Below are 13838 nucleotides of genomic sequence, written 5' to 3' on the forward strand. Positions count from 1 at the left end.
CAGAATAGGCAGTGAGGGCACAGGATGTTCTGTGCGTGGAAAGTGACCTTAGCCTTGTGTACTAGATAGGAGTCTGTGTATTGCTATGTAAACAGTTTCTACAGACCTCAGCTTGGCTCCCAACCCCACCAAATAGAGTATCCACTTGAAGAAAATCTCGAGCTCCCTAATACATTGTCAAGGGATTGCATTAGTACACAAAATTTGAACTTCCCACCAGTCTCCTTTAGACCTATAGAAGTAGCCGCCCTGCCCGCCTCCCAAGAAACTCACGGCCGATTGGATCTTGCTTGTCCAATGGGAGGCCGCACCTTGGGGCGCCTCGGCGGCCGTTGCTGGGAAACCGCATAAACACAAGGGCGCTCAGCCAGCCATTTCGTTTGCTGCGGGAGGCGGTAGCTCTGGGAGCCGGAGGGGGAATTTTCTCCACCAAGATGGTGAGCCGGTTGGCGGGGGGGTCTCAAAACTACTTGTTTATCTGTTGATTGAATTGTAGTTTAGAGCCAGCCTGCTTCTAAAAAAGGATTTGGATGCCTAACCTGAGACTTAGTGGGAAACTGGTATTGGCTTTCAAAGGCTTCAGGTGCAGTTACTTAAGGGACGCTCGTGGTGGCTTCCAGACCTTTTTGCATTTTCCCCATACTATTTGGTTTGCCCGATAAATATCTTATTTCCCATATTTCAGGAAATTTAGGAAAAGAGTAAGAACCGCTGAACAAACGAGTGGAAATAAAAGTCCAAGAGACAGTGAACGAATAAGTAGCAGTGGGTTGTCCTATTAAATCTATATTAGGAAAACCTGACGAGACATCTCAACAGCACTTTATGGCCAAGATGGGGGTTGCGGGGTGGGATTCCCTGCATAGTAGTAAAGAGCTGGCTCTGTAGAGTTCGAGTGCTTGTCTTTGAATCCTGGACTGCTATTTATCAGCTGAGGAACCTTGAGTAAAGCTGCTTTTACTTTTCACGCGTCATCTGTAGGATGGGGAATAATAGTCCCTATTTCATCAATATATCAATGTATTTATCTACCACGTATTTATTATCTACCAAAGTCCTTTTTATTTCTGTTACCTATCTTTGTATAATTTGTTACTGGGGCTTATATCAATATATTTTTAAAAATCAGAATTTTGGAACACCAAAACATGCATATTTTTATTTTGTTATTACTTTTTGCATTATAGGACGCCAAAAAGAGAACTATGAGTATCAGTGAAAAGCATCAGAAATTAGTAGATAAAAACTACAGCACAAAATTGCATGTGAAGGCACTAAAAAAGATAGAGAATCAAATCAGGGACCAAATGGTGCAGAATGAAAATGATGACCGAGTTGAGCACAAGAGATTTCTCAGATTATTACAGAATGAACAGTTTGAGTTGGATATGGAAGAAGCCATTCAAAAGGTAAGTTTTACTATTCATTTTCACATCATTTTTTCTTCATTTGCTACTTGGAAATGATGAAAGCCAGTTGCTAATACTGGAATGGAGTAGATAGTAACATCAGGCAAAGGATGCCTCATTGTAAGTCAGCCCAGTGTAGTGGTGAAGAGCTGGGTTTTTGGAGCTAGACTGTAAGTCTTTGATCCTAGTCCTGCTGTGTATTAGCTTTGGAACTTTGGGTGGGCAGCTTTTACTGTTTAATGCCTTGTCTATAAAATAAGAATAATAATAGTACTCACTTCATAGTATGGTTTTAATAATTAATGAATTAATACATGCAAAGCCCTTGAAATAGTGCTTGGAAGAGTAAGCACGCAGGTTTTTTCCCCCCGTAAATATGAAATCTACTACTACAGTTTTGTTCACATAAGTATAATTCTGTTGCTTTCCATAAAATTCTAAAAACAAAAATTTAAGAGTATCTTTTAAAAAAAATTACTGAGATTAAACATGTACATTATTAAGTGGTGGAAAATGAACACTTACGTATTAGGTATGAATTTACTCATATTTTTGAAATAACTGCCTTGAAGAATTTAGGTACAGTTTATACGACTATAACTCTTAAAATACGGAGACAGTTTTTCGGTGGAAATTTCTAACTATCCCTTTGAGTTCCAAATTCCAGAAGCTTAGACATGATTTTTTTAACCCTGAGCAAGATCCTAGGGATTAGATTTTTAAAATTCTTTTTATTCTTATTTTTATTTAATTTTAAAGACAATCCAGATAAATCAACTCTCTCCTGCATAGTTCAGTATGCATGTTATAAAATATTTTCTTACATATTAGTAGCATAATGTCACTGTTTCACCCAATAGAGTTATCAGTAACTTCTAGGTATCATTAAATACCATTCCATAATCAAATTTCTGTAGTTGTGTCAAAAATCTGCTTTTACATTTGGTTTGCGTTAATCAGGATCCAAACAAGGTTCATATAGTATATTTGGTTGTTATGTCTATTAGGTCTCTCTTCATCTAAAACAGCCCCCTCCTCAGTTTTTTTAACATCGTGTTTTTAACATGTTAAACTAGGCCAGTTGTTCTATAGGACATCCCACATTCTGAATTTACATGTTTATGTCCTCATTGGTTCCTTTCTCATATTTCCTCTAAATGCAAGTTGACACTAAAGGCATGATTAGATTTGTGTACAGCTTTTGTGGCAATCACTGACCTTGATGTTGTATCACATCAGCAGGCGCATGATGCTACTGTTGATCAGTGGGTTTGGTGAGACAGCCTGGTTCCCCTGTTGTAAAGATCCTCATCAAACTTTCATCTGTGGTTTCACCAATGAATCTTTTCCTTCATTAGAGGATACAAAACACTGATTTTCTAATTTCGTTATTTCTTTCACAATTAGCTGAGATTCCTCTGTAAATAACTTTCCCTCATCAATTAGGATTATTTGATACCCTGAAATATAGTTCATATTGGAAGGGGAAGAAATACATAATTTCCAGAGTAAAGAATTGGTGCCCTACTCACTTCCATTGGTGTTTGCTGATGTTTTTTAAAATTTTGTTTTCTTTAGTTTTTGACTTTTTCTCTTTTTAAAAATATCTTTATGGACTCATGGGTCTTTAGATACTTAAATTAATTGCATTTATTACTTTTTGATGCTCAAATTGTCTCATCTTTTGCCAGTAGATGCCCTTTTATTGCTTCTGTGTCCTTTTGACAAGACTCCCTTAATCTGCAATAGTTTCTTTGCTTTTTATCTGAACAAAATATTCCAGGCTAGTGATTGTTAATTTTATATATCAAGTTGACTGGACCATAGGGTGGTCAAATATTATTCTGGGTGTTTCTGGATGAGATTAACATTTAAATCTGTAAATCGGGGTGGTTCCATAGAATAATGGTTAGTGCGTCTGCTTTACACGCAGAAAGTCCTGGGTTTGAGCCCCAGTGGAGCCACAGTCCATACCCTGGGTGTGCCAGGCCCCGGGTGCTCCAGGCCCTGGGTGTGTGCCGCGAGTGTGTGGGAGGAGATACCCCGCCTTCAGAGATCCAGTTCTTAATGGGAGATGGCAACATCCTTAGGTCAGGGGTGGAAGTGGTGGGGGAATTAAATAAAATAAATAAATAAATAAATCTGTAAACCGAGTAAAGCAGATTGCTCTTCTTATGCCGGGTGGGCCTCATTCAATCATCTGAAAGCCCGAGTAGAACAAAAAGCCTGAGTAAGAGGAAACCCCTTCCTCCTTTCCAACTGCGACTGATCAGCTTTATTTCCTGCCTTCCACTTGAACTGAAACATCAGCTCTTCCTGAGTCTCAAGCCTGCCAGCCTTCAGAGATGAACTACACCATCGGTTTTCTTGGTTCTCAGTCCTTCAGACTTAAACTTGAATTAAATCATTCATTTTTCTGGGTCTCCATCTTTCCAACTCCCCTTGTAGATCATGGGACTTGCCCGCCTACATAATCACTTGAGCCAGTTCCTTATCCACTCGGTTCTGTTTCTCTGAAAACCCTAATTAATATAAGATGCATCTGGGAAATTTCTTGCTTCATGACTGTTGTACCAACGAGCCGTATTATCATTTAGTGGAAATAATATTTCGAGACAATTTGGGTGCTAAATGTGCTTATTATTCTTGAGTTATCATTGATTCCAGGTCTTTTCAGTGGACAAAACTTGAAAATATACATGTTTTTAACTGTTTATTTTGAGATAAATTTAGTTTCATAGAAGAGTTGCAAAAATGGTACAGATAATTTCTACATACCCTTAACCTGACTTCCTTATATGTTAACATCTTATATAATCGTAGAACAATTATCGAAATGAAGAAATTAGCCTTGGTACAAAACTGTTACTGCAGGATTTATTCGGATTTTAAATACTGATTTATATCACTTTTTCCACTAATGTCTTTTTTTCTGTTCCAGGATCACAAATTGCAGTTAGTTGTCATGTCTCCTTAGTGTCCTTCAACCATAGTCTTCTCTAGTCTATGAGAGTTCCTTGCTTTTTCCTGTCTTTCATGATCTTGACAATTTTATAGACTACAGTTTATTTGTTGTATTATTTTTTTGTTGCTCTGTATCAAGTTATCACAAATTTAGTGGCTTAAAGCAACATCCACTGATTACCTCACAGTTTCTGTAGGTCAGAAATCCAAACATGGTATAGCTGGATTTCACATTATCACAAGGCTGAAATCAAGGTGTTGTCTGGAAAGCATTCTCATGTGGATCTTGGGGTCCTTTAGGAGTTGGCAGAATTCATGTTCTTATAGTTGTAAGACCGAGGCCCTTATTTCCCAGATATTGGTGGCATTCCCTGCCACATGACCCTCTTCACAAAGTGGCAGTTTGCTTCCCTAAGGTCCACAGAGCAGTGACTTCGGCTACTTCAGGCTCACCTGGTTAGGTCAGGCCCACCTGGAGAGTCTCCCTTCTGGTTAACACAAAGTCAACTGATCGGGGACCTTCATCCCCTTTTTATGCATTATATTGGGGGTACAAGATGTTGATATGTGTTATTCTTGATTTAAACCTTGATCACTTGGTTAAGATGGTATCTAACAGGATTCTTCTCTGTAAAGTTTTATTTTGCACCGTGTAAATATTAAATATTTTGAAGGAAATACTTTGAGACTATGCAGATATTCTGTTTCTATTTAAACTCTTGTCCCCTACTAATGTTAGCATTCATTGGTGAATCTTACCTTTAGCAATTATTACTTTTGGGTTGTAAAGGTCATTTTTTATTTACTTCATTCCTTTTTCATTTATTACTTGGAATTTTTCTGTAAGAAAAAATTGTCACTTCTCCTCCATATATTTATTCAGTTATTTATTTATACCAGTGTGGACAAATACTTATTTTATGCTTTTGGTTATAATCCAGTACTACTGTTACTTCTTTTGTTGCTCCAGTTGTTCCAATTTTGCCCTTTGGTAACTTTTTTCAAGTTGTCTTTTGTGTGCCCTTCTGACATGCTCTGCTTTTTCTTCTTTTGCATTTACTTGCTTTTCGGCACCATAATATGTTCCAGGCTCAGCTTATTCTTTCCTTGCCTTGGAATCGACCATTTCTCTAAAGAGACTTGGTTCCTTTTACTGGAGAATTGTATTTAGAAACCAAGATCTGAATGATAGGTGTGCTCGTTATTAATAGGGTTTTACTGCACTACTCCTTCTAGGTGGAAAGAAATAGAAAATAAATATATGCTAATCAAATCAATGCATACACACATCTATTTAATTTTGTGCCTATCTGCATATATTAATAAAACAAACCATGAGTCTACATTGGTAATGCTGACTGCAATCTGGTACCACAGTGGTCATTTTAGCTTTTCCTCTCTTTGTAACTGCTTTCTCAACAATAAGAAAGCTGGCTCTTATATATAATATATTTAGTTATTTTTCTACCCGAGTAAGTAAATAAAGTAGTTTCAGAATTGCTAACCTGCACCCCTGTGAACAACAAATGTACAATATAGATCTGTGCACAATTCTTTTTGTCTTTAGCCTGACAATATCTAGTCAAACAGTTTTCCAAAGTTAGGTCCACTCCTGCCTGTCTTCAGCATTGTGGTTATGATTGATTTTTAATACAGTTAATTTGTCATCATCTGCATTCCATTGTTCCCCCACATCTGTTTTTTTTTTTCATTTTTTTAAAAAAAGTTTTTATGTTGAAATACTTACAGATTCTTGGGAAGTTTTAAAGGCAGTAGAAAGAGGTCTAGTTTCTTCCAGTAGTTACATCTTACATAACTGTAGTACAATATCAAACCCTGGAAAATGACATTGATCCAGTGTGCTTATCCACTTCTATGTCATTTTGTCACATGTAGATTTGTGCAACTATCACCTCATTCAGGATATAGAACTATTTCATCACCAGCAAGACCTCATTATAGTCACACACTGTTTTCAGTCCCCACTATGCTTGGCAATGACTAACTCGTTCACCATCTCTCTAATTTTTGTCATTTCAAGAATGTTGTGTAAATGTAATCACGTTTGTGACTCTGTACATATGTGGAATCATGTCTGTGACTTTATGAGTAGCCTTTCACTCAGCATAATGCTCTTGAGATTCATCTATATTGGATGTATCAATAATTCCTTTCTATTATCGGGTGGTAGTGCATGGTGTGGATGTTTTCGTCGACTTTTTAAATTTGAATATTATAAAATTCATTCTTTGTGATATACAGTTCTGTGGATTTTGACAAATACATAGATTTCTGTTTCCACCATCACAGTGTAATGCAAAAACAATTCCATTACACCAGAAGTCTCCTCATTCAAAAGTCTTCTTTCCTTTTTAGTCAACTACTCACTCTCCCATCCCTGAAACCACTGATTTTTTTGGCACAAAAAAGGGTCACCTTTCCCATAGTATCATATAAATGGAATTACCTGAGATATAAAATTTTGGGTTTGACTTCTTAGCAAAACAAATTTAAGATTCCATGTTTTTCATAGTCATTCCTTTTAACTGCTGAATGGTGTGGTACTTTTCCGTTATATGGATATAGCACAGTTTGTTTATCCATTCACAGGTTGAAAGAAATCTGAGTTATTTCCAGTTTTTGGCAATTATAAATAAAAATGCTATAAATATTTGGTTACAAATTTTTGAACTTTTGTTGAACAAAAGTTTTCATTTCTCTTGGATAGAAATCTGGGAGTAGGATGGTTGGATCATGTGGGAGATGTACATTTCATTTGAGAGTCTGCCTGTTTTCCAAAGTTGCTGCGCCGTTTTGCGTTTCCTCAAGTAATGTGTAAGAACGCCAGTTGCTTTGTGGCCTCATCAGTACTTACTGTTGCTTTTCATTCATTGAAACTTTTAATGGGATAATCGTAGATTCATATGCAGTTGTAGGAAATAATACAGAGAGATCTTACATTTCCTGTACCAAATTTCTCTCAGTGGTACATCTTGCAAAGCTGTAGTACAATATCACAAATAAGATATCAACAATGATATAATCCACCAATCTTGTTCAGATTTCCCCAAGTTTGCTTGTGCTCATGTTAGAGTATATGTATGTGTGTGTGTGTATATTTAGTTCTGTACAGTTTATCACGTGTAGGTTTGTCTATCCAGCACCACAGTCAAGATACATAAGAGCTCTATGACTGTAAGGATCCCTTTGTCCTTTTATAAGCAAACCTATCTCTTTCTTGTCTGCCTGAACCTCATCTCTAACTATGGCAACCACTAATATGTTCTCCATTTCTATAATTTTGTCATTTCAAGAATATTAAATATACAACTTAATCAAAAGACAAAATTTTAATGGGCAAACTATTTCGATAGCCATTTCTCCAAAGAAGATATACAAATGAGCAAGAAGTGCAAAAAGATGCTCATTTTCATTAGTCATTAGGGAGATGAAAATCAAAACCACAATGAGATACCACTTCAGACTCATGAGGATTGTTGTAATTTTTTTTTTTTAAAGGAAAATAAGTGTTGGCAAAGATACAGAGAACTTGGAACCCTTATCCATTGCTGACAGAAGTATATAAAGGTGTTAGTGGCTATGGAAGACAGTTTGGTAGTTCCTCAAAAAGTTAAACATAGTTTCTGTATTATCCAGTAATTCTGCTCCTAACCATATACTCAAGATAATTGAAAATGTATGTGCACACAGAAACTCATACACGAATATTCATAGTATTATTCATGATAGCCCCAAAGTGGCAACAATCCAAATGCTCATCAGGTGCTGAATGGATAAACAAAAGATGTTATAGCTATGCAATGAAAAATTATAAAGCCATGAAAAGGAATGGGTTACTGATATGTGCTGCAACATGGATGAGATTGTGAAAACATGCTAAATGAAAGAAGCCAAACACAAAAAGACCACATATTGTATGATTTCATTGAAATGAAATACCTAGGATAGGCAAATCCATAGAGAAAGATTAGTGATTGCCAGAGGCTGGAGGTGGGGGTGGAGGGGACTGGTGAATGATTGCTAACAGGTATGGGGTTCCTTTTGGGGATGATGGATACATTCTGGAACATTAAAAACTTATGGCCACACAAAAACCTGCATCTGGATGTTTATAGCAGCTTTATTCATAATTATCCAAACTTTGAAGCAATGAAGATGGTCCTTTAGTAAATAATCCAGATAATAGAATATTATTCAGAGCTAAAATAACTGAGCTATCAAACTATTAAAAGCCATTAAATGTGTATTATGTGGAAGAAACAAATATGAAAAGGCTGCATGTTGTATGATTTCAAGTATATGACATTCTGGGAAAGGGAAAACTGTAGAGATTGTAAAAAGATCAGTTGCCAGGAATTTCAGGGCGGAAGAGATAAATAAATGAAGCACAGAGGAATTTGAGGGTGAAGAAACTACTCTGTATGATACTATAATGGTAGATTGATATCATTATACATTTGTCAAAACCCATATAATATACAGCACCAACAGTGAACTCTAAACTATGGACTTTGGGTGATAATGATGTGTCAGTGTAGGTTTACTGATTATAACAAATGTACCACTCTGGTGGGAGATAATGATAGTGAGGGACACTCAGCATGTGTAGGGGCAGAAGGTAAATGGAAATGTGTTCTTTATGCTCAACTTTGCTGTGAACCCAAAACTCCAAAAAATAGTTAATTTTTTAAAAAAAGTTCTGCAACTAGTGTTGATGGTTGCACAACATCGTCAATACAGTAAAAACTACTGAGTCACGAACTGTGAAAGGCGAATTTATGCTCTGTGAATATCTCAATTTTAAAATAAAGAACATGTCTTGAGAATATTATGTAAGTGGGATCAAACAGCATGTAACCTTTTGGAATTGGATTTTTTTCACTCTGCATAATTCCTAGAGATTCATCTAGGTTGTTGCTTGTATCCATACTTCATTCTTTTTTGTTGCTGAGTAGTAGCATTCCATGATATGGATGTACTACGGTTTACTTAACCATTTACCTGTTGAATGTCTGGTATCTCCAGCACTGGCTCTTTTAAATAAATCTGCTGTAAACATTTGGGGACAGATTTTTAAATAAACATAAATTTTCGTTTCTCTGGGATAAATGCTTACGAGTACAATTGTCGAGTTGTAATAGTAATTGCATATTAGCTTTATAACAAACTACCAAACTATTTTTGAGAATGGTTGCATCATTTTACATACCCATCCAGCAATGTGTAAGTAATGGAGTTTCTCATCAGCATTTGGTTTTGTCAGTTTTTTATTTTAGCCGTTCTAACAGATATGTGTTGATAGATCATTTGTAGTTTTAACTTGCATTTCCTGGTGGCTAATGACGTTGAACATCTATTCTCGATTCATGTGCTTCTTCTTTCCTAAATATAGAATTAAGCCTGTAGATCTTTCTACCATTTTACAGGAAGTAGAAAACAGAAGCAAGTTAAATGATATCCCAGGGAATGCAATCAGCCAAATTCAGCATGTGGGAGATGTGTCCTAATTTCTACAACAAATCAATGGCTTGGAAGAAAAACGTTTGTGTGAAAGGTGACTGTAGCAGAATGAGAGACTTAAAAAAATAGTAACTAGGTGCAATATTTGGACCTTGTTTGGATTTTGATTTGAACAAACTTAAAAAAACCATCTTTGAGACAATTGGGAACACCTGAATGTGGACAAGGTATTAGACCCTACTAAGGAATTATTGTTAATTGTTTAGACATATTAATGGCATGGTTGTTATAGAAAGAAATTCTTATTAGGTAGAGATCAATACTGAATTATGTATATGGTAATGACATATCTAGGATTTGTTTTAAAATACTTTAGCAAAAAAAAAAAAAAAAAAGGGGAGGGGAAGAGGAGGGAAAGAAGATTAGCAAAATATTGATAATTGTTGAAGATGAGTGATGGCTACCTGAGGGTGTACTTTAATATATTTCTTACTATTGGTGGTGTTTGAAATTTTCCATGACACAATATTTGGAAAAGTATTTATTGAAATCATAGGTTGTATTTTAAAATAAAACATAGTTGTTTCTCTGAAGGCACTTGTTTCCTGTTAAAAAACAAATAAATTCATCTTTATTCAGGCAGAAGAAAACAAAAGATTGAGGGAACTCCAGCGTGAACAAGAAGAAAAATTGGCTACGGAATTGGCAAAACTAAAACATGAAAGTCTAAAGGATGAAAAGATGAGGCAACGAGTAAGAGAAAACAGGTATCTGTTTCTGTAAATTTCATTTATTTAGTCGTTATCTTTAAACTTTTATGTAATGCTTAGTACCTAAGAGTGAAATTTCTTTATATCATTGCACTTAGTTAATATTTTGCTTAGAAATACTTATTGCTACACACACACACACACACACACACACACACACATTTTAGAAAAGTTGTATTCATGGTAGTAAATTGTTAATATTTTAGGTGAAAAAAGAATCAATTCTTCTCTTTCCTCTAAATGTAATTTTTAAAGTGATCCCTTAAGAGAAACTTTAGGTGATACGTCAATTAATTTTATACCCCTACATGAATTTCCTGGAAAGTGACTGGTCACCTGTGGTCAACACTTCTTGTGACTGCAATAGGAACTTTCTTTTTCATTCAGCTCTAACTTTGAATAACACTTTTTCCCCTTGGCTCAAAATAGATTTCCCTGTAACATCCATGCATTTATCTGAGTTCTGCTATGTGATGAAAAATAAACCATCCAAATTTTGTTTTTCTGTAGGACATCCTTTCATATTTATGAATCCACTAAATGTTTTCTAAGTTAAATATCCCCCATTCCTTTATTTGTTCACCATCCAGATTCTCTTCTATAGATCTATTTACATTGTTGGTGTTCCTTAACAAAATATTGCCCTTACAATTTCTTTCTTTATATCATTGCATTAGGGTACTATTTAGTACTCCTAAGAGTGGGACTGTTAACCACAGGTTGAGTTACTTTTTAGGGACACCCATGTCACCCTGTTGAAAATTCAGGGCTAACTAAATGCCATCCTATATTTATATAGTTGAATATATTGGAAATTTACCTTGATAATTGTTACATTTTATCTCAACTGAGCAGAGCTTTACGGAATATATGACCCATGGATGAGCTTCAGAAATTTTGAGCAGCATTATATTTATATGTTTGGCAAATATACCCATGCATTTTTCCAGATCCACAACTTTTATCAATTCTCTAAGATTATTCTTAAGAGATTTAGAATTACTGCTCATGTCTTCATATTATTCTAGTCTCGAACTATCTTTTTGGACCTTAATTCTCCAATCATTGTTAGCTATCACCCATGTTTTTATATTATCTGAAGATGAAACAAATATTTCATCATGTCTTTGTCAAATTCACTAATAGAAGAATTAAATAGAGGAGCTTTCCACTTCTAGCAATTGTAGACTAGATGTTTCAGATATATGCTCCCTCTGAGAGCAGACTATTTGGAGAAAGTATATAAATGAGATCTGGGAAAGGAATGAAACCAGAATGGTGAGCCTGGCGTTTGCACCTGCATTTCTCCTGCAGGTTTCTACTGCTTCCAGAAATATGGCTGAAAGTGAAACAGAATTCGGCCAATAAGCATTTGGTCAGGTGTTTGACATCATTCTACAAACTGTATGCTTCAGATTTGTGTACTTTAGTATACATTTTACTTCAGTGATAACGAATTTAATTAGATTTTATTAGATGAAGAGATAAAATGTGAGCAGGTTAGTGAAAACATCCAGAAGAAAGCATGGAGACACAAAAAGATAGAAAAATATAGATGAACTTAAGAGATATGGGCTATGGTGGAAAGTTCTAACACATGTATAACTTTAGTCCTGGTAGTAGACATCAACGAGGATGATACAGAGTAGTATTTGAAGAGATATTGGTCAAGAATTTTCAAAAATGATAAAAGACAAAGCCACAGGTTAGAAAACAATAAATAATGAAAACTACACCTATACTCATCCTAGTCGAACGTTCGCAATCCAGCAATAGAGAAAATCATAAAAATAACAAAAGTAGCCACACAAAGACTATTACCTTTGAAGGAGCAACAATAAAAAGTATGAATGAATTCTGAGCAGCAACAGAGGAAACTAGAAGACTGGATTTAAAGGGCTGAAAGAAAATAACAGCTCATCTGGAATTCTATACCTTATGAAAATTTTCTTCAAATTTAAGGCAGAAGTCATCCAGTTAAGTACTCTTTCAAATAGAGTATGCTGCCTCTCAGCAGTGTCAAAACTACTAAAAGTAGTTTTGTGCATAAGCCATGGTAAAATTTTGACTGACATGCAGAAATGGATCATTTTTCTGACGAATGTATTCATCTGCAAAATGGCAAGTCTAAATTCGAGGAAATGTTGGCTGTGGTGCTTGAAATAGAGTTAAGAAGTCATGAGACTCTTGATTTTAAGTGCATGATTTTTTTAATCCAAGAAAATATTAGTTTTTAACTGGAATTGAGAAACTCACTGCCTATTTCTGTAGTATTTTCTTACAATCCTTTGTACTTATGTGGTGTCGGTTGTCACTTCTCTTTCATTTCTGATTTTATTTGGGCACACTTTTTTTTTTGAGTCTGGTTAAAGGTTTATCAATTTTGTGTATCTTTTCAAAGAATTAGGTCTTAGTTTTATTGATCTTTCCTATTGTGTTTTTTATTTAAATTTATTTCTGCTCTGATTTTTTCTTCCTTCTACTCACTTTGGGCTTTGTTCTTTTCTGGTTCCTTTAGATATAAGGTTATATTATTTGAGATTTACTTGTTTTTCAAGGTAGGCCAATGTTGCTGTGAATTTTCCTTTTGGAACTGCTTTCACTGTGTACCGTAGATTTTGGGTTGTTGTATTTTCATTTTCACTTGTCTCAAGATATCTTTTGATTTCTTTCTTAACCTTGTTGTTAACCAATTCATTGCTTAGGACCATGTTATTTAGCCTCTAGGTTTTTGTATGCTTTTCAGTTTTCTTTGGATTGATTTCTAGTTTCATACCATTGTGATCAGAGAAGATTCCTGATATGATTTTAATCTTCTTAAATTTATTGAGAGTTGTTTTGTGGCCTGAAATGTGTGGTCTGTCCTGGAAAATGGTCCATGTGTACCTGAAAAGAAGGTATATTCTTCTGCTTTTGGGTGAAATGTTCAAGAAAATCAATAAAAAATTAAAAATCTGTTAAGTCTATCTGGTCTAATATGTCTATCTGGATGATCTATCTTCTTCTTCTTCTTCTTCTTCTTCTTCTCCTTCATCATCATCATCATCATCATCTATCATCTATCATCTATCTTTTAACACAGAGAGTTTTTTCTGAAAGGATATCCAAGAAAATGAGAACAAACATAGCCTCTGGGAAGGAGAAGGAGAAGGCTGAGAGCAAGCAGAGGATAGAGATTTATTTTCCACTGTATGCTCTTCTGTACTTTTCACTT

The 13838-nt window shown here is 35.3% G+C and overlaps 1 protein-coding gene across 1 annotated transcript in view; it reads left to right on the forward strand.

The window, feature by feature from the left end:
* The first annotated feature begins 327 nt into the window (after window positions 1-327).
* MNS1 (meiosis specific nuclear structural 1) overlaps window positions 328-13838 on the forward strand; it is a 30208-nt gene continuing 16697 nt past the window's right edge. Inside the window, 3 exon segments of the mRNA XM_006920334.3 lie at window positions 328-437; window positions 1188-1409; window positions 10494-10621. Of these exon segments, the coding sequence (XP_006920396.1) occupies window positions 435-437; window positions 1188-1409; window positions 10494-10621 (353 nt within the window). The 5' untranslated portion in view covers window positions 328-434.

Source organism: Pteropus alecto, unplaced genomic scaffold (genome assembly GCF_000325575.1).
Source record: "Pteropus alecto unplaced genomic scaffold, ASM32557v1 scaffold86, whole genome shotgun sequence".
NCBI lineage: Eukaryota > Metazoa > Chordata > Mammalia > Chiroptera > Pteropodidae > Pteropus > Pteropus alecto.